Below are 21914 nucleotides of genomic sequence, written 5' to 3'. Positions count from 1 at the left end.
ATTCCTTTAGGTTGGGTATCTAATATGCTCACCTATCCCTGTCTTTCAGCTTCCTTATAAGTGCTCCCATTAGAATATAAGCTCATGAAGAGCAGGGAACTATGTTTCTCTTTTTAATCTATATCTCTACCAAATCACTGTGTATTTACTTTTTATACGTATATGGGCTCATGTCTCCTTTGATAGTTCAGTTCCAGGAAAGCAAGAAATGTTTCAATTTTTGTGTTTCTATTCTCAGTGCTTAGCATTGTAACAAGAATTTTTTTTTAATTAAAAAAAAATAATGGGTTAACCTGGAAAATATTAAAACTGCAATATTTCATTAAAAATATTTTCCTATACATTCTTTTTTTCAGAAGGAAACAGTACGTACCTTCCTTTGATTTGGTTCCAAGGATGAGTTTCATTGGTCGCTACAGCTTTTTTCATGACTTTTGCCAAAACACAAAGAAAAATATTATAACTACTGTTGGATTTATAGAGGTCATGGCTCTGCTCATCAGAACAACAGGTCTTCACTATTTCAAGCATAGACAAGGTTGACTTAGAAATATTTGCAAACTCTTGTAAACCAAGCCAAGGAATAGTAAAAGAACTATTCTAGAGGGGGAAAAACAAACAAATAAAAACCCACAAGCATTATATCTTCTGATAAAAACTTCAAACTATAAAACACACTAAAGTCTATGATGAATAACTAAGAGATTGATCTCATGTCTAAACAACAGCAAAATATTATGAAATGTCCCATATGTTCAGCATGACAGAAATTTGCTGAAACAAGGGGAAAAAAATTCTGTCTCTTTTAGAACATACCAAATAACCTTCTTGTCCCCTCTGTTTCCCATATAAGGCCACAGGATATGACACACATTATTAAATAACCTTGGAAGTAAAATATAACAAAATCAAGAACAAGTAGAATGACTGGAGCAATTTTTTTCTTTTATTAAAAAAAAAAAACAGAATAGAAAAAAGAAAAACAAAAAAGGAAAACAAAACAGAACATTATCAAGTGTTCACAGCAGAACATCAGGGAGGAGTCAAAATATAAAACATTAAATTACCTGTTCAAGAAAAGTTATACAATAGAAGAATAAATTATATTGTGTCCATCTTTTTTTTTGCTTCCTTGTAGAGTATTCTTTTGTTCTCTGATGTGCACTTTTTTTTACTTTATTCTCCCCCCCCCACCCCCACGGCTTCTTCCCCCTCCTCCTCCAAGCAGGCTATAGTTAAGCACAGATATGTTACACACACACACACACACACACACACACACATATACATTCATACCCACCCACTCATATATACAGATACATACATAGGACAACATATATACATATACTCAGACACACACACATGTACACACACATCTACATACACGCAAACATACATCCAAAACAACATAAGTATGGTTGACATATAATATGGATTTCATTCTTAGGTGAATTTTTAATTTTTATTTTGTCCTTCCTGCTCTAAATCTGCTCCTTAACTTGCCTTGCTATTACTTAACCCACCCATGGATCCTATGGATCTCTCTTTTGTCTTCTTCCCACACCCTTTGCTTCCCCTTTTCCCATCCCTCCCCCCTTATTTTTTTATAGATTTTGGAGGGTGCTAAACCCTTGGTGATATATATATATATATGGTTGCCTAACCCATTGCCAAGGTGAGTAGGATTTCAAAACTGCCCTCCTCCCTCTTTAATTCCTCTGTATCTATTCTTCTTCTGCACCTCATTTTTATAACATTAATACTATTTTTACTTTTTTTTAAGTGGTTGTGCTTCTTTTAGAGTCATCTCAACTCTATCCCAATCTTTCTTTTGAGCTACCCAATTGCTGATGTCAATCTCAAACATATTATATTATATAATGTGAAAAACATAAACAATTTCTCTATATTAAGTTCCTTGAAATTGAAATCTCTGATATTGATTCATATATATTGAGTTTGGGTTTAGTTGAAAGAAAGTCCTGAAAATCTGCAACTTCATTGAATGTCCATTTTTTTTTCCCACTCAATATTATGGATAATTTTGCTAAACATGATATTTCTGACTGCAGGTCCACTTCTTTTGATTGCTGGCATATATGATTCTAGGACCCATTGTCTTTTATTGTGACTTCTGATAAGTTCTGTTCAATTTTAATTATAATTCCAGTATATTTCAATTGCTTTTTCTCTTGTTTATTGCAAAATTTTCTCTATGATTTGGGGGATTTAGAAATTTGGCAATAATATTCTTATGTGATTCCACAAAGGATTTCTTTGAGGTGATGAATGGTAGATTTTTTTCTATTTCTACTTTCCCCTAATGTTCTCTCAGTTCAAAACAATTTATGTTCTCCCTGAGGCGCAAATTTAATCTATTTGTGGGGGAAATCAGGAGCTTGAAATTTACTACTGTATGCTTCCATCTTCCCTTGGCAAACTTTTAAAAAATTTTAAAACATTTTTATTTTAAAATTTGAGTTCCAAATACTTTGAAATGATAAGCAATCAGATATATATGCACAATTATAAAGAAGACTCAAATGAAAGAAAAAAATGAAAGAACATGAAAAAATAGGATGCTCCAGTCTATATTTAATCAGTATCAGTCCCTTCTCCTCCCCCGGTATGCTTCTTCATTAGGTCCTTTAGAACTGTTTTGGATCATTCTATCACTGAGAATAGCTAATTCATTCATAGTTACTGACTGAACAATAATGCTGTTACTGTGTACAATATTGTCCTGGTTCTGTTCATTTCACTATGCATCAGTTCAGGAAAGGCTATCTAGATTCTTCTGAAATCTTCCTGCTTGTCACTTTTTATAGCACAATAATATTCCATTAGTATCATATACCACAGCTTGTTTAGCCATTCCACAATTGATAGGTCTCCCTCTAATTTTCAGTTTTAGCCACCACAAAATAAAGCTGCTGTAAATATTTTTATATAAACAGACCCTTTTTCCCTTTTCTTGAATGTGCTTCAGATATAGACCCAAACAGTGGTATTGCTGGATCAAAGATAGCCTTTTTTTTTTTTTAATAGACCTTTGGGCAGAGTTTGAAACTGCTTCTGGAGGAAAATTTTTAGGGTTATCAAAGCTACTGAGACAATAGCATTTTTCCATATTTTTTCTCAAAAAATAAAAATAAATTAAAAAAAAAAAAAAAGGTTTAAATGGTTTTTGTGACCAGCAAAATTATTCCCAGAATGTTTCAATCTATATTTAACAAATATTGGGGCAGCTAAATGGCACCACCCTGAAGTCAGGAGGACCCAAGTTCAACTCTGACCTCAGATACTTAACACTTCCTAGCTGTGTGACCCTAGACAAGTCACTTAACCCCAATTGCCTCAGTAAAAAAAAAAAAAAATTAACATTTTAAATATTCTGTAACAGTTATTTGGTGGGGGCGCACACGCGCGCACACACACACACACACACACACAACCAAAATGCAATGATTCTTCAATTGGGAGGACCAAAATATTAGCTGTATTTACTCACCAGATTCTTGCTATAGTAATCCCACAGAATTGTAACAGCCTGAATGTTGGGATTCCAGAAACCACACAGTGTCAAGCAACAATGAACATACATGCGTATCTGCTCTTCTAATATGCCATCCTAATAAAACAGAAACATTCAATTACATGCAAGCTATGCTTTCAAACATTAACATATACTGTCACTTCAGGTTGTTATGGAATAATTTTCTCTATAAACCTTATTACTGGTTATTTCCTTTTCATCAACAAAAAGCCACTAAGGTGGAGTGATAAGCTAGAAAATAAGGTTTGACCACAAAGATATTATCATTTGATGATGGACTGTAACAAATGACAAAAGAAAAAAAATATATAAAACAGACTCAAATAAATTTAATCATATTCATTTCATCTTCTGTCAATAAGATGTCAATGAGGCCAAAACATGTTTCTAAATATTAGTTTCAGAAGCCATTAACTAATCACTAATATAAGGAGAATAAAAAAATTGAAATTTTCATTCAAGTATTTTAAATGAGCCTATGTATGGAAATAGAAGAAAACAACACTAGTCAAACTATAGGAGAGAATATCAACAAAATACATATAAGTATTTAATACCTACTGACTATACGAAACAAGGTGAAATAGGGGAAGATAGAATGCAAGGTCTCCTAATCTAGATGTCTTCAAATCCACACATCTTAATTAAGCTTAATAACAACTAATAATAGTAGCAGTTACATAATGCTTTAAGGTTTGCAAAGCCTCTACCTATATTTATCATTTGATAAAATCATCTTAAAGAGCTAAATAAACTCATTGCAGGACAATTTTTAAACTCAACTTTTATAACAAAAAAATCAGTTGGGGTGCACAGAATATGAAGGACTAGCTTATCTAAGAAATGGAGGAAAACTAAGCATGTAAATTTTATTTCATTTTTCTAAGCAGGAAAAAAAATACAAGATCAAAAATCACTGTAAATATTTTAAAATATGTGTCAGAAGACAAAGATCTTATAAATAATTTACCTATAAGTTTCTTCATATAAATCTATTTATGCAATTAAATGAATGACCAACATATTAAGAAGCATACATACACATATTCTCTTTTACTCTCTTTTAGAACTTGAGGGGTTTAATTGTTTTGTCTGACATTTATCATTAAGCTGGAAAATACAGCACATATTAGACATTTTTTTTTTTTTAATAAATTTTAAATTCAGGCACTGCCCAAATTATAAACAACTAACCCACAAATCTACCATACACATATTATGCACTCTAAACAAGGATTCCATCCACAGTGGGTATCTGCTTTAACTGCTTTTACAAACTTACATTGCAGTTTTATATACAAATTAGAATTAGGAAGAAAGGTGTTTCTGTAACATTTTTCTGATTACTTAGTTCTGCTGATTAGTTCTTTTCTACACTGTTCTCAGATTGATCAGAGATCTCTTTAGTCCTCTTTCATAGAATATTCCCGAGGACTTTTAATATTTTGTACCTGAAGGCACTATGACACAATGCTCAATTCACACATTTGAGATCAAATCCTATCTCTGATTCTTGCTATGGAACAGTCAGTTTCCTCTCACAGCCTCAGTCTCATCTATAAGTAGAGATGGAAATTCGGATAGTTCTTGCTTTACAGAGCTGTTACTAAAATCAGTCAGTCAAGGAGTATTTAATTAAGTGCCCACTATATATATGAGGCACAGGTAAATGCTAGGGATAAAACATAGGCAAAAAACAAACAAAAAAACAAAAACACAGTTCTGCTCTCAAAAAACTCAGTCTATTGACAGAAATCATGAAACTTTATTATCTCCATAATGCAATGTGTATTGGCTCATATTTTGAATAACTGACATTGGACCCAGCTTTGACATCCAACATCTCAAATTCCAGTAATTTAATTATAAAATTAAAAGTTTCCACAAATTTACAGATGCTTAACAATGCAAAACAATTGTTTCAGAATCATACTTGAAAACTGGAAGGCCATGTAAGTTCAACTTTTTACTTTCAGAGGAGGAAATTGAGGTTAAATGACCTAATCAAGGTCTTAAGAAACTCACGGCTAAAAATGGAACCAAGCTCCTCCAGGTACAAATTGAGTATTCTTTCCACTAAATGCTTTATCCTCATAATATATCTTCTAGCTCATAAACTAATCAGATTCTAAAGGTGTCATCAGAGTTTGGTATCATGGAAAGAATACTGACCCTGAATTAAAATCTTTCCTCTGATCATATTACTGGTATGTAATAATTATTGATATATTATTATTCTTACTGAAAGGATTTGAGCACTTCCTGAAATTAGAAATAGGAGTAGTAGTCATTCATCATAGTCCTTTTCCTGAGGCAAGAACATGGATTTACGAAAGACTATTATGAGTTGTTTATGAAATGTTATTTTGTCTCAAAGAATATAAGGAAAGAAAAATCAAACAAACAAAACAAAATCTAAAATTCTTTCTTGCAAAAAAAATATAAATTTTAAGATTGAAATAGCACATAAATAGCTTAATTCTCTCTTTCCCATATCATTCTCAACATAGGTGATTTAAAAGAACAGTTTAACTTTAAGATTCTTTTTTTCTCATAAATGTTAAAAAAAGAAAAAAAAAAAAAAGCCCTTTTCCATCTTGGTTGAGCAGAATCCAAAGATACCTATGTATCAGTGATCCTCAGTAAAGTTTAATGCCTCTGTCTTGATTTGAAAAATATTGTTTGCTTAATTAATATTGCTTTGAGATTCTATCAACTTTATCTTAAAACTGTTGAATATATATTATATATGTATATGTATATATTTTAAAAGACTATAAATAGACTATTTCACTGCTGGAGAGCAAGTCATACATAACATGAGTGCAGTCAGATTTTAATTTATCTCAGTGGGAGAAAAATAGACATAATCAGAATGATACTTCTATCTAAACATATTATTTATTCTTTATGACCACCTACTGAACCAACAAAATTGGTTTCAAGAACACTAGCAAGTAGTTTTATATTACTTATGGAATATGATTTGACACAATGAAAGGCATGATGAAATTGAGATAGTATTGGAGAGAGGGGCTTAATCTTCCTAAATATTAGGAAATGAAAGATATTACACAGTTTGAATGAGTAAAAAAAATCTTGCTTTGTGTTGGCTCTAGTTTCACAAAGAAATATTTGCCATATAGGTTAACCAAAAACAAAACAAAACAAAAAACCTAACTTATCCTTCTGTCCATATATGGTCATTACACAGTATGCTACAGAACCAGCTCTAACTCTCACCTTTATAAAAAAAATATAGCATTATAAAAGTTAAATCCAGCAGTGTCAATAAAAGCTTTATTATATTATTAGACATTCCAAGTGAGGAAAATCTTTTTTCATGGTCGATATAGTGCCTTTCCTTAGGGGTAAGGGGAGGCAGGGAATAAAACTATGGTAGTCATAGTCTAAAGGAAAATAATAATAATAATAATAAATCACTAAACGACTGATAGAAGATTTACAATCTTAGTAAAAAATAATACTACTGCTTTAAGGCAGAGATGACAATGTACTGTTTTTTCTGCTGTCTCAAATAATATATTTAGATTTTTATTCCTCACCATGACTTATCTGTTTTCTACCTATTTCAAAATTTCTACAGAAATACTTAGAAACCTATCCATCTTCCCATACTACTTAAAAAACCAAAACAAAGAATCTAAGCAGTACTTACCTACTGTCACAATACTTCCCAACAAAGTAGTGATAAAATCTAATCTTTCATAAAACAAAAAAAGTGAAAGTCTTTCCATTTAAAACAACATTTTAAAAAATACCACAAAAAGGATCCCTTGAGCCAATATCAGGGAAATGTGTTTAGTAGTATATAAATGATATAATGATCACAAGCTAATAATTCCCAAATGTCTTAAAATAAAACCTTAAAACTAGATTAGTATCCAAGGAGAATTATAAAATCAAGATGTTATCAAGCAAAAATAAAGAACTTTTTAAGACAGGGGAACAGGAAGCTATGGGAATATACATATAAGAAAATATGAGCAGTATCTAAAAAAAAAAAAAAAAAAGATTCTTAGCAAGCCAGTGACAAAACTTGCAGGAAGACTGTTAAAAGGTAACATCACTTTTATCCCAAGAAGAGTTAACATTCCATCTAAGGGAGAATTCTGAGCTCTCACCTACATAATAAATAGACCCATGTAATAACTAAATACACTTATATATTCATCTGGTAAAACATTAATTTTAAAAGAATTTACATACACAATCCTAGAGGGGTCTCAAGTCTCAAAATAAGCTATTAAATTGAGTGAGTTTCACAGACTTGTTTTTCAATACATTGATTGAAAACAGCCTATATTAACTACCACATTTCTGCTTTATTTCTCAGAAAATTTTAAAGTCTTATTTCTTAGTGGCCAAATAATTTCTTCCCCAAATGAAAACCAATGTTCATTTCCCCAATTTTCTCAAAGGCATTATACAAAAGGCAATTTATACCATGAAAATTCAGAACAAATTTACAGAGTTACAACGCAACATGTTTAAAAATGTGATGAACAGCATATTTAAAACCACTTTAAAAGGAGGTCAAGTCTGACCTCTGGGCCATGAAGCACTGCATTAACAGCTCTGCAGAAAGAAAAATGATAAGGTATGAAATGAGTGCTCAGAAACTAGAACCTTATCAGTAAGAGTATGATTCAAGCCTGTAAGACAAATTGCTCAGCAAGGCAAGTCACCTTCCTGCTGTGATGAGGATATAGCTGAATTTTCAATGCCACTATCTTCGCCCATCATGTCTCCTAGACTTGATATCCACACATTCAATGTATGGCTTACCAGTTTCTAAGCATCTAGCCCTTATTTTGAATATATCTTGTCAAAATAGCCAACTGGGATAATTATCTTTATCCTTTATCTGACAATTTAGTGTCAAGAAAACAATATTTAAGGAGTAGTTACTAATCTCATAAGCACTGGTTTCACTTTGGCAAACACAAACAAACAAACAAACAAAAACCCTAAGAACATCTGTATGCCTCAAATTACATAACCAAAGATTGGCTTTGTTTTGTGTTTTCTCCTGCATATATACTAATCAATGTCCAAAAATTTAAGCTGCCAATATTTTTATTGATATTAAATATACACACCTGAAGATTAGTTGACTTTTTCAGTAATTCTTCTACAAAACTCCAATTTGAATTCATTTGTTTCTGGAAAGAGAAAAAAAAAAAATTTTTTTTTGAATCAAAGAAATCACTGCTTCTATTAGTATATATTTTAAAAAACTAGAACAGGGAAAGTAAATGACTATTAAAAAAAATCCTTATCACAGAGAATTTGTTATGTGGAGGAAGATACATATTTATGTATTATCTGATTATTCTCCCCCATGTTACATTTGTGACTGAATTGAAAGGAAAAATTTTACTAAACACTTCAGTCTTTACACTAAAAAAAACATAACCATCATCCTTAGATTTATTTTTTATTTAATCTCTAACATTTGGGGAAAAACTTTAAATTTTGCTAATGTTAATGTTCAAAAATGCACATAAAAATTTTAATAGCTAGCTACAATCACCTTGTAGACTACAGCTAAAATATTATTGTTCTCCAAAATAACTTTCATTTTTCTAGAAATAACTATATCTTTTCACACTTGGATCAAGAAAACAAAACAAAACAAACTTCATGATTGATTCACGTTGTTCTACATTCTAAACAGACCTATATGAAATTGCAGTGAAACAACAAAAGAAGTTTTTCAATCAAGTATATATCACACTTCAAGACATTTAACAGCTCACAATATTGTTGTTTTTTTAATAGTGTGTGTGTGGTTTTTTTTTTAATAATTGAATGTTATTAAGGACTGTTATCAAAGGAGAAAAAGATACATAGGATACAATCCAAGATGAAGATGTAATCTACATATTTAATGCCTCTATCTTTACTTCTTCAAGATGAAAAGAATGGAAGTTTACTAAAACTAAAGAAAAAGAAGGCTCAGAACAATCTTGTTCTTTGTTTTAAGTGAAACACCAAAATCCAAAGAAGCATTCAAACAATGATAATCTCAGCTATTATTTACTTATGACATATACTACGTAGAGCATACATAAAAACCTAGCTATGTTGGACAGAGATGTGTCCTTTTATGAGCAATGTTTCATATTAATATGATAGACTAATAGAATCTAAAATATGAAACATCTGATAATATATTACTATGCACTACTGGATTCTTAAACAGATTAAAATAAATATAATTCAGTTTTTTCTTAATGACTTAAGGCTACTGACATAAACATAAATTATTATACTATGCTATAGACTTAGAGTATATTGAAGTCAGACTATTGCTCTTTTTGAGTTCATGTTTTTGTTTTTTCAATAGTTTTTCTTTTTCCTCCTTTACTGTCAATAAACTTATTGCTGTTATTATGACTGTCTCCCAAAGCTCTGCCCCCTCCTAAATTGCTCCTTTTGGTCTACTGTGGGCTAAGAAAGTAGACTATCAAGCTTATTAAAAGTGTGTCTAAAATAAGAATGAGGAGACTCATCTCAGTAAAGTATATCACACTGCATAGATACTGTGAAGTATATTTAATTGATTATAGGCCTTTTTTTTTTTAATATGTATGCTTACTTCTTGGTTTTCAGTTATAGTTTAGAAAGCTGAGATTACTAAATCATTTTTTTTGAAAAGACAAAATAGGACTTCTTTGACCAATGCTAACTAAAGAAATATTACACAGATTTTAATATTTTGTAGTGGAGTGAGAAAAAGCAGGAATCACTGGACATAATAAAAACAAAAATAGAGGTGCCCATGTTCACTTACATGGCAGATTTAAGTAAATTATTACTTTTTTGTATATTTCACATAAACCTTTAGTAGGCAAATAGTGTGGCTTAAATTAGGTCTTTATTTTAGCAAAGAAGAAATATTAATTTTTGAAAAACCCATTTGTACATTTGAAATATTGAAGTCCTAGCTGTTATTACACAATGAAAATTTTACCAACCTATCTTTTGCTCAGTAACTTTTTTTTTAAAAATCAACATTTTTTTAACAAGGAAAAATATGAGGCAATATGAGGATGACTGATGTGGATGATATAGTTCATAGTTGAATTTGTGTAGAATTTATAGCGCCGGAACTGACTCTTAAATGCTTATATTTCATTTGTACAGTAGTTACTGATAAAATTTCTAATGCTTCCTCCAGACTGCATTATTCTACTAATTAGAACCCTGCAGATGTAATTCAATTGTCCAGTAAAAACAGACAGATGATGTGTAGAAGCTAAAATTCAAAACAGTCAAATATCATTCTAATCCCAAGAATCTAGCATCTGGATTACTTTAAACAGAGTATATAAAGGACAGATACATCAGCTACAAATTCCCTTTTTTAGGGGATGAGTGTGAGGGGACAGTTTTAACTCAGTTTTCTGTAGCGATAGTATTTGTTCTACATGTAAAATTATAACTAACTGGCTTCCAAGTGGCATAAAATTATTATGGAACCACCCACTTAGAGCGATGTTTTGTACTTCCAAAGCTGCTATAAAAACTACAACTGAGAAACACACTTAAGGTCTTACATAAGCTGCATCTCTATCAGGAAAATAAAATGGATCTTCCCTTGCCCTCCATTTCTAGTCTATATGAGAGAATGGCTCTACTTTCTTTTAGGGGTTACATTTTGCATCTTTTATCCAGTAGTCATTTCAGACATTTCCAAGAAGAGTATCACCTAGCCCTGAATAATTCTCTCTGTGGTCTGGACAGAGAAAGCAGCGTTAAAACTGACCCCTGCAATGTTCAAAAGTGGTGAATTTTCCTCTTTACACTCCATTTGGTTTTAAAATAGATGAGCAGGATTTTGAGAGGATAGCATGCTCTGGGTCTGGGTTAAGAGAAGAGAAAAGCATTAAACAGAAATGTATGATAAATCTAAAATCTGAAATATAAGAAATGAAAAACCAAAGTTTCTTCAAATTCTTATGCTGAGAAATTGGCTACAGTTTTCTGGTTTAAATCCATATATGGGAAATGTCTAAGTTATGGGAACTTATAAAATAAAAAATAACTAACCATAGCTGAAAACCTATTTAGAATGTAAAGATTTCACATTAACCTCTAGGGCAAAGCAGTCCACATTAAAAAATTGAAACACCTCCATGGATGAAACAAGACTAGAGGCATTTTTCCCCCCTGAAGAATATATGAATAACCATTATTACTTTATATCATCCTCCTTCCACCAGATTACTGTTTAGTAGAATAAAGAATGTTTACTGCATAATCATTTTCTTTTTTTATTTAGAGATGTTAAATCCATAAAAAAATAGAATTTTCAAGATACTGATAAGAAAATGAGCCAATTATCAGTAAGACCCAGGCTCTTTGAAAGAATGGACTAAGATATGCCTGCTTCTACTAAATAAAGAAAGGAAATTCTGTCATATTACATATGACTTCTCAAGTTAACCTAATGTTTAGATTCAGTGGCATTAAGCAAAATCTCCCCTCTCTTAACTTTTCAAAGAATTAGAAGATCATAGATTTAGATTTGGAAAAAAATACCTAAAAGATTATTAAACCCAATAGCCTCCATTTTACAAATGAATAAAATGAGGTCCAGAGATATAAAATGACTTTTTCAAAGTTCTGCAAAAAGTTAGTGGCAGAGAAAATATTGAGAATTCAAACCAAGCTTTTCCTAGTTCAAATCCCATGCACTTTCCAACATACCATGCTGTCTCCATTTTTTTTTTTTGATTCATTTATAAAAATGGATACAAAAAAGTCTGCTCTATTTTAAAGGACTGCTAAGAGGGAGAAAGTGATAATACATGCAGAAATAGTTTGGAAAAGTTAAAAGTTTTAAACAAATATAAGGTATTATAATAATAGCACCTATTAAAATAATAGTGATTTTAACATTAACAATAATGATCATGATAATGAAACTAAAGAATAGGAATCATTAGAACTAATTCAAAACTCTGGACACAAAAAGGGAAAAACATGATGAATAAGGTAAAAAAGACAAACAAGGTGGGAAAGGAGGAAATAATTCCACACATGTAATAAAATTCAAAAACACTGCAATTTAGACACAAATACTTTCCACATAACAAAGATAGGAATTTTTCAAAATGAGATATATTTTTTCAAAAACCTGATATTTTTAGAGGGGAAAAAAAAGGGGGGGGGAGAAAAATGGACTTTATACTTGGATAAAAACAAAAGGATCATTATTTTTTTTAAAAGAAAAAAAAAAAACCAAAAAAACCCCAGATCCTGTATAATGCTATGAGCAAATTTGACATAATAAAAGATGAATGTGCTTATTACTTGTTGAATCAAATTAAATTAGTCATAATATAAATAGCATTAATAATGATGATGAATATAGACTCTTATCCCCCCAAAACAATGTGCCTCTAGAGGCACCATTCATTATTTAACTACTAACCAAATAATAACTAATAACTTGCCACTTAAAAGATGCTATTTATTCAAATAGTCTATCAGAAGAAGATATCCTCTTTGTCTGGAACATCTAAGTGTAGTAGACAAAGGATGGGATTTAAATTCAGGAAGACCCCAGTTTAAGTTAGCTCTCTCACATTTACTAGTGTAAGATCCTGTGAAAATCAATTAATCTCCCCTTATCTATCTCAGCTTCTTCAAATGTAAAATGGCAAAAGTAATAAAAGTCTCTATTCCTAGGGTTGTTGTAGGTATTGAATGAGAAAATATCATTTAAGTGCTTTGCAAACCTAAAAGCTACATTTGCTGCTAATTATTATTATTATCCTCATCATCATAATCAGAGTACTTTGTACATTATACACAATTAAGTAAAAACAGATAGTGTAATACATAGAATGCTAAACCTATTATCAGGAAGAACTCTAAATTCCAGTTTAGATACTTGGTAGCTGGATAATCCTGAGCAAGTCACTTAATCTCTATCTTCTTCCATTTCTTTATCTGCAAATCATAATAATATCATAATAAATATCATAATAATACCAGCACCTATCTCCAAGAGAGGTACTGTGATGATCAAATAAAATAATATTTGTAAAGTACTTTGCAGACTTTAAAGTGTTATATAAATTCTAGCTATTATTATAATTATTAAATTCTAGTAATTGTTCTATTTTTTTCAAGGAGTCATTTAAGATTTCGTAAACTGATATAGAAATAGTCCTGCATAACAATCTTAGCTATTACCCCCTTATACATTAGGAAGGAAGACGTACAAAAGAGTAAAGTTTAAAAAGAAGTTCAAGATTTGAAGTCAGAGGACATGAGTTCAAGTTCTAGTTCTGTTACTCATTGTCATTTACTATCTGTGTGATTTGGGGCAAATCCCTTCATCTACCTGAGACTAAATTTTCTTATCTGTAAAATGAGTTCTTAATCTCGAGTCTAAGAATCTGGAATCTATGAAAAAAGACAGGCAAATAGATAAATTATTTCACTATGATTGGCTTCTTTGAATAATTCTATGTATTTTGTTTTATGCATTTGAAACTATTATTCTAAGGAGTCTACAGGCATCACCAGACTGTCAAAAAAGTCTATCACAAACCAAAATATTGTTAAGAGCCCTGAATTAGGTGATACCTTAAAAGTCTTTTTAGCTCTAAATTTCACCATCAGATTAAGAACAAGGTCAAAAGGAGGGTTAAAGATCAGAATAGCTGGGGCTTTAAATAAGTTCAGAAGTTGTTAGAAAAAGTGTCTTTTTTCCCATTTATGCTGGAAGCAATGAAGATCAAGGGATGAAGAGGTTTGGCATTAATGGGAACATTACCATCAATAATAAAGATAAGTAAAATTTGCTTCAGCTTTCCTTTTGCTTCTCTATTATCAACCTAGAAGAATAATCTTCAGACAAGAAAAACAACAAAAAATGGCTACCTGGAAGTTAAAACACAAAAGACTTACCCCCATGAGCCTTCTTTCTGTCACTTGTATAAGACTCTCCATTTATCAACTCTGAGCTGTGTCCATACTGGAATGCTCTTCCCTCTTCAACTTATCTTCACTTATATTCTACATTCTATAGGAGGACCTTCAAAGTCCTCTAATTGCTAGTGCATTTTTCCCCCCTTTCTGATTATATTCATTTTTTCTGTATATATCTTATGGGTCTCTTCCATTAGAATGTGAGTTCTTTGCAGGCAGGAACTATCTTTGCATCCTCAGTACATACTTAGCACAGTGCTTATCACATAAGTGCCTAATAAAAACTGAAAAACATTTATATAATGATTTAAGGTTTATTAAGTAATTCATATATATTATCTCATCTGCTAAAATGTTCTTAGTCACCTAAAGTCATTTATCCCAGACAAATGACATTTTAACATATTTAAAGAGAAAAAAATCCTGAATCTCTATTGGTTATCTTTCAAGGGACTTACAGAAGGCATAGGCCTAAAAGTAAACAAGGATACAGATTTAAAAAAAAAAAAAAGGGGGGGGGGGAGATATGGGAGGGAAACAGTAAGAAGAAGCATGTCATAATGGCTCAGATCAGAAAAACCTGAATCCAAGTTGTGACTATATACTATCTCAGGCAACTCTTCAAGCCTATGCATTGCATAACTATTGATCTGAATTTGTAGAAGGATTTGAGCATCCTCACTAGGAAATTTCTTTACCAATGAAATGACATGTCTAGACAAATAGATGTAGAGATAGACAAGTAGATAAGTGAGAGACAGAGAGAGAAGGTACAACTCAATGAGCTTGATATCAATTTCTGATAAAATTTTAGAAATAAATTTTTTAAAAAATGACCTATGAGCACTTTCAAAGAAAAGAAGCAATAACTAAATTTAGATTTATGAAAAATAAGTCTTACTATGGAATTTAATATCTGAGTAAATAGAAGGAGGTTTCTGGGACTAGTGTCAAGGAGGGGGTGGAGGGAGGGACAAAGAGGCAAAGTCTGTAGATAACCATTAAATAATTGGATTTATCTTGTGTGTCTGTCTTGGACTACTAAATTAATCAAGTTTTGCTCTACAAATAGGGTTGGAGTAGTGATGAGCATGATCTGGGGAAAGAGGCAAACTGAAACAAGGAATCATTAAATAATTGAATTTCACATTCTTTCCTTGGATTATTGTCTACTTAATAAATAAAGGTTTTGAAAATCAAGCCCAAGTTAATAGTCAGTTAAGCCACATCTAATTGTTCTCAATTAATAAGCAATTAATGTGCTATGTGTCACACTATCCAAGGAGCTAAGAATATAAAAATTAAATGAAAAGTCTTAAGAAGCATACAACTTGCCTGAGTTCAAGACACCAGGACCAGAAAAACTAAATCCTAGAGTACTAAAAAACTACTACTTGTGAATGTAGGGTGCTAGTGACTTTTAAAGAACTGAGTATAGAAAGGTTGCCATAAAATTCAGAAAGTATTAGAAATGGAAGCTGGCCTCTTTGTAGTGGCCAGAAACTAGAAACTGAGTGGATGCCCATCAATTGGAAAATGGCTGAATAAATTGTGGTATATGAATGTTATGGAATATTATTGTTCTGTAAGAAATGACCACCAGGATGATTTCAGAAAGGCCTGGAGAGACTTACATGAACTGATGCTGAGTGAAATGAGCAGGACCAGGAGATCTTTGTATGCTTCAACAATAATACTATGTGATGATCAATTCTGATGGATGTAGCCATTTTCAACAATGAGATGAACCAAAACAGTTCCAATAGAGCAGTAATGAACTGAACCAGCTACACCCAGAGAAAGAATTCTGGGAGATGACTATGAACCATTACATATAATTCCCAATCCCTCTATTTTTGTCCACCTGCATTTTGGATTTCCTTCACAGGCTAATTGTACGCTATTTCAAAGTCCAATTCTTTTTGTATAGCAAAACAACTGTTTGGACATGTATACATATATTCTATTTAATTTATACTTTAACATATTTAACATGTATTGGTCAACCTGGCATCTGGGGGGGAGTGGAAGGAGGGGAAAAATTAAAACAAAAGGTTTGTCAATTGTCAATGTTGTAAAATTACCCATGCATATATGTGGTAAATAAATATTAAAAAAAAAAAAAAAGGAATATAAGTCATTCTTCAATTGATAAGTGGTCAGAAGACATAAATACAATTTTCAGATGACGAAATTAAAGCCATCTATTGTAATATGAAAAAATGCTCTAAGTCACTAATGATTAGAGAAATGCAAATTAAAAGAAGTGTTGTGTATCTCAAGGAAATCATCAATGAGGAAAAAGGTTCTACATGTGCAAAAATGTTTGTAGCAGCACTTTATGTGGTAACAAGGAATTGGAAATTGAATAGATGTCCATCAATTGAGGAATGCCTGGATAAGTTGTGGTATATAAAGGTAATGGAATATTATAGTTTTATAAAAATGATAAACAAGATGATTTTTAGAAAGACCTGGAAAGATTTGCATGAACTGATATGAGTGAAACAAGTAGAACCGGGAATGCACTATACACAGTAACAGCAAGAATATGCAATGATCAACTATGAAAGACTTGGTTCTTCTCAGTGATTGACCGATTCAAAGTAATCCCAATAGACTTTGGGTAGAAAATGTTATCTATATTCAGAAAAAAGATCTTTGAAGATTGAATGTAAATCAACACATGCTTCATTCACTTTTTTTTTCCTCTCTCCCATCATTTTCCCCGTTTGTTATGATTTTTCTCTCCCAACATGATTCATAAAACAATATGTATTTAAATAAATTAATTAATTAAAAACAACAACAACAACAAAAGAGGCAAAAGGTCCTTTCTAGGAGTTTTTCAGAAAAACAGGATGGTTATTTATTTTAAAGGGATTAAGATCAGAATAATAGGTTTTAGTGGAACAATGAGATGACCTCCAGAAGACATCTTTAGCTTACATATAACATGGAAACAAAAAATAATAAACTTGAGTGTCTGTTAATGAAACTAAACAAAACTATTAAGCAATGTTTTAGAAGAGTCAGAGTTGGTTTTGAAAAGCAGACAAAGCACCTAGCTCAGTGTTCCTGACATTTCTTCTATGGTATTGGACATAGGAAATTTTTAAGGCTTGCAAAACTCTTTAGTTTATTTAATTCTCCCAACAAATCTTTGAGATAGAATCTATTATCCATTTCCATTTTAGAGATGAGAAAATTGAGGCTATAAGAGGTTAACTGACTTGCCTAGGATCTGTCTAAACAGGGAATGTCTAAAACAGGGTTCGCATTCATATCATCTTAGCTCTAAATCCTATGCACTGAAATGACCTAGCTGTAGATTCATCTTTCATCTTTCTATAAATCCTCTCTAGAGCTTGCTCAACACACTAAACATTTTTCTTTGGATCTTTTAATCATAAAACATATCAAAATAATGCTCAAAAATTCCCTACCTGTTATTTTTAAGGGATCTCAAGATACTAGTCTTGAGATTTATAGGTATGCAATATATTTATGATTTTTCTATTAAAGAATGTTTACAATAACTAAAACACACACACACACACACACACACACACACACACACACACACACACACACACACACACACACACACACCTATCCCCAAACTATCAAATCAGAGGATTTTAAATATAACATGTAAACGTTTCTTTGTATGATCCTTTGATTCTTAAACTAAAGTCTTTTAACCTTTTCTCAAAATTTGGAGCCTAATGGGTAGTGCTTGCTTGTGATGGAGGTTAAGTTGCTAAGGAAACCGATTAGCTTTTTTACTAAAACTCCTATGTTCTGGCTTCTCCTGGCAGTGTACTCTAATAGAGTACCATCCTGGTCATGATGTTAGCACTGCCAAAAGATAGTCATAAAGTTGGGACATTGGGCAGTCCATCAGCATCTCAGATCTGAAGAAAAGCCTTAGAGTGACTCAAATGCACAAGAGAAAATGTCTCCTCCTCACATGAGGTTTAAGAGTCCATAAAAACCCTTATGAAAATCATGAAACCACCAATTGTGGAACAATCACTAACAATTTCTGGACTGCCTGATTGTCTACCACTCTTGGATGATGTCTTGAGATTCTTCTTTTTAATCCCTTAGGGATAACTTAAAGCCCTGTATGGGACTTTGCAGGGGTCTATACTTCTACTTTTAGAATCATTGCTGGCTACCTACTGTCAGTGATAGTGAAGTGTTAATGTACCTCCAAAAAAGCTTCCTGTAGTCACTTAAAAGTCATCCCTTTTTAGTGGGATCCAAACAGACAAGATAGGTGGGCAATAGGCCAAGACAGAGTTAAAAGTATCTTCCTTTAGTTCATTAGCCAGTGACCAAGAGGTGGGATTAAGTAGCCTGACAATTGCATCTCCATGGATATGGAAGGACAATAGTCTCACTGTTATCTCCCATATCTCCTGGAATTAGCAAGAGTCAGGTCATTGAACTACATGTTCTACTTGTGGGAATCCCTGTATATCCTCCTTTGTTTACAGCCATTGTTTATAACAATGAGGATCAATTAGCCAGGAGCTAAATTGCTATTTCTATAAGTTGTGATTCAAGAAGAAACCAAGGGCTTGGCTAGGTGACTGAGGTTCAATGGGAAGGTCTTTCCTATCCCACCATAACCATGTTAACTATGGTTGAGACTAGGGCCTTAGCAGCCATCTCAATATCCTGATGAGCACAGAGCACAGTGATTCAGAACTCAACTCAAGGCCTGGAAGTCTCAATCTCATGCCTCAGTAATCAATAATTCCTTGTTGAAGAGCCAAGAATACTGACCAAGGCTATGACTGGTGTCATTAATTGCTACTATCAGTATTGGGTCTATCTTTAATTTTTTTTTTTAATTTTTATTTGCTTTATTTCTTATTTCTGAAATAAAATAAGTATTTCCATAACATAGTATAATTTTAAAAATATGATTACATATGAAACAGAAAAGATCTATTATGTAACTTGCTATTCCTTTTAAATCTATGATAAAGTTATCATGTAAATTTTTCTTTTTTTCTTTCCCCAGTGATGACTACTATTAGAAAAAAATATGTGTGCATGTACACATATATGTATGTATACATTTATATGTATAAAAATCATTCTATATATATTTCTATATATCAATTCTTTCTTGGATACAGATAGTATTTTCCTTCAAATTTTTTGTGGCTAATTTAGGTATTTATAATAATCAAAAAGACTTATTTGACCAAAGTAAGGAATCCCTCCAATGGTCCAGAGAAAGCCAACACCTTCAAGGCAGTGTTAAGTGCTTGATTTTAACAAGTGCTTGTATCACATTAAAGATTGAATAGTCCTCAGTTATTATTTAATCCTATTTCTTCATTTTACATTATTAGAAGACTAATATCCAGAGAGATCAGCTGATTTTTCTTATGGTCACATAAGCTAAATGGTTGATGAATCAATAACAAAAGTCTCCAGTAAATAATTTGACTTCTAGTACAAGCTCTTTTTAGTCTTATATTAGGCAAAGTGGCTTTCACAGCACTTAGATCATATTCTTGGCTTTAAATATTTTACCAGTAGCAGTATTCATAAACATTAACCTTTCCCTTACTGAAATACTTACATTTATAATTAGAGTACTTTTTATGATCTAAAGGAAGAGTCTTCAAACTTATAATATCTACTCTTAGAATAAATCAATAAGCATTTGTTAAGAGCTCACTATGTCAGGTGCTGTATATACAAATATAAAAAATGAAATAAATACTGTCTTCAAGGAGCTGAAGCCCCCTCCTATGTGATTACCACAAATGAACATAAAACAACATGTAAAACAATACAATCACAATAAAAAGGGGTAGGAAAAGAACACCTACTTTATAGTTAAAATACACTATTTTGAGATAAAAGTAAGAGGAATTAAAGTATTACCTTTTCATCTAGCACTCCATTACGATCAAATTGGTAAAATGATGCTAGATGAGTAATAATCCACCAACTAAAACCCAATGGATCCTTGGAAGGGACAACAAGAAGAGAAGGTTGTTCTGTATCATTTGGTTTCTTAAAAAGATTCTTTAGAAGTTTATTCATCCATTTCCAAAAGGGCTATAGAAACAGAAATGATTCAAATGCAATTAAATTAAAACATTCTTCTAGGATCATGTATTTTGAATTTTATAGTAAAATTGTCATAAAAATATGAATGAAACCACTCATTAATCAATAGCTTTGAAAAGCCCTGAAATTATTGGAATTTTTCATTATTTAAAAACCAGCAAGTTCTCTAGCCTACACAGGAGAAAAAGCTGTAAGCACAGAAATTACATAGGTTAACATGCTGTATTTTGCTCACATCTAAAATAACAGAATGAAAAACCCAAAAAAAGACAATATAGTTGCATCTTAAAAAAATGAGTAAGACAACACTGTATGTATTATTATTTAATTTAAAGATACCTAAATGTTAAGATTGATTGTAAACAAAAGTCTACTTGACTGCTGATCCAATGAACCCAAATCTATTGAAAATATATGAGATTCAATACAAATTCAAAACAAAAATACTGAATAAAAGCAGATATGGCAAACAGGCAAACATGGTAGTTAAAATTCAATGAATGTTATTCTTTGAACAAAGAAAAAAGATTATTGTAGGTCATTATTATTATCATTATTCATTCTTCACTCATCTATTTATTGCTTATTTATTTCTATAGGGGTTTCCCCAGAACAATTCTCAATGGTAATTAACGTAAATGCTATTATTCACATCCTATAGATGAAGAAACTGAAGTTTAAGGAAGATATCAGAAATTTACTCCGGGCAAAATACCTGGTAAATGTTAAAGCCAGAAGCTGACTTCAGATCTTCTGACTCAATTATTTTTCCATCATGCAACACTGATTATTTCTGATACTTTGTGATATTAACATGAAATTATGACAGAAGATTAAAATTTTCTAATAAAAAGTCCCTATTTTGAGAATGCAACAGAATAACAAATCAATTTGCATCAATATATATCAATCCTTCAGTGGACCCAAAAATTCATAGATTTCAGTACTAGTCTACATTGACATACACTGAAACTCATCTATCCCTTCTTACCTTGTAGGCTTCTTGTATATACCCTATAAATCTCTCATAAAATATTTATCAAAAATCCTTAAGGTCTTGCTCTGGAACTTTTAAAATTTAACTGATGCAACCTTTTGGCTACCTACCTATCTGTTATCTTTTTGCTCAATACATTATCAGCCCACCTTCTTATTGTGGTTACATGTGCTTTGGTAATATATTTTATAGCACTGATCACCAATGTCTTATTTCTTTCTACTATCCTTTCAGATTTCTGCAACAAAGAATCTTCTAAGATGGTAGAAGGTTAAGCATATA

The 21914-nt window shown here is 31.6% G+C and overlaps 1 protein-coding gene across 2 annotated transcripts in view; it reads right to left on the bottom strand.

The window, feature by feature from the left end:
• The window catches only part of MMS22L (MMS22 like, DNA repair protein), a 156586-nt gene that overhangs the window by 101895 nt on the left and 32777 nt on the right, over positions 1–21914 (bottom strand). The window contains exons 10-13 of one of the 2 annotated variants that reach the window (XM_074310240.1): positions 20447–20623; positions 8680–8742; positions 3512–3631; positions 374–600 (exon numbers count right to left, since the gene is read on the bottom strand). In XM_074310240.1, coding sequence (XP_074166341.1) covers positions 374–600; positions 3512–3631; positions 8680–8742; positions 20447–20623 — 587 coding nt within the window. The remainder of the gene's footprint in view (positions 1–373; positions 601–3511; positions 3632–8679; positions 8743–20446; positions 20624–21914) is intronic. The other variant, XM_074310241.1, reaches the window with a different exon arrangement.

Source organism: Sminthopsis crassicaudata, chromosome 4, assembly GCF_048593235.1.
Source record: "Sminthopsis crassicaudata isolate SCR6 chromosome 4, ASM4859323v1, whole genome shotgun sequence".
NCBI lineage: Eukaryota > Metazoa > Chordata > Mammalia > Dasyuromorphia > Dasyuridae > Sminthopsis > Sminthopsis crassicaudata.
The sequence above is the reverse complement of the archived record's forward strand: the minus strand, read 5'-3'. Positions and strand labels throughout refer to the sequence as shown.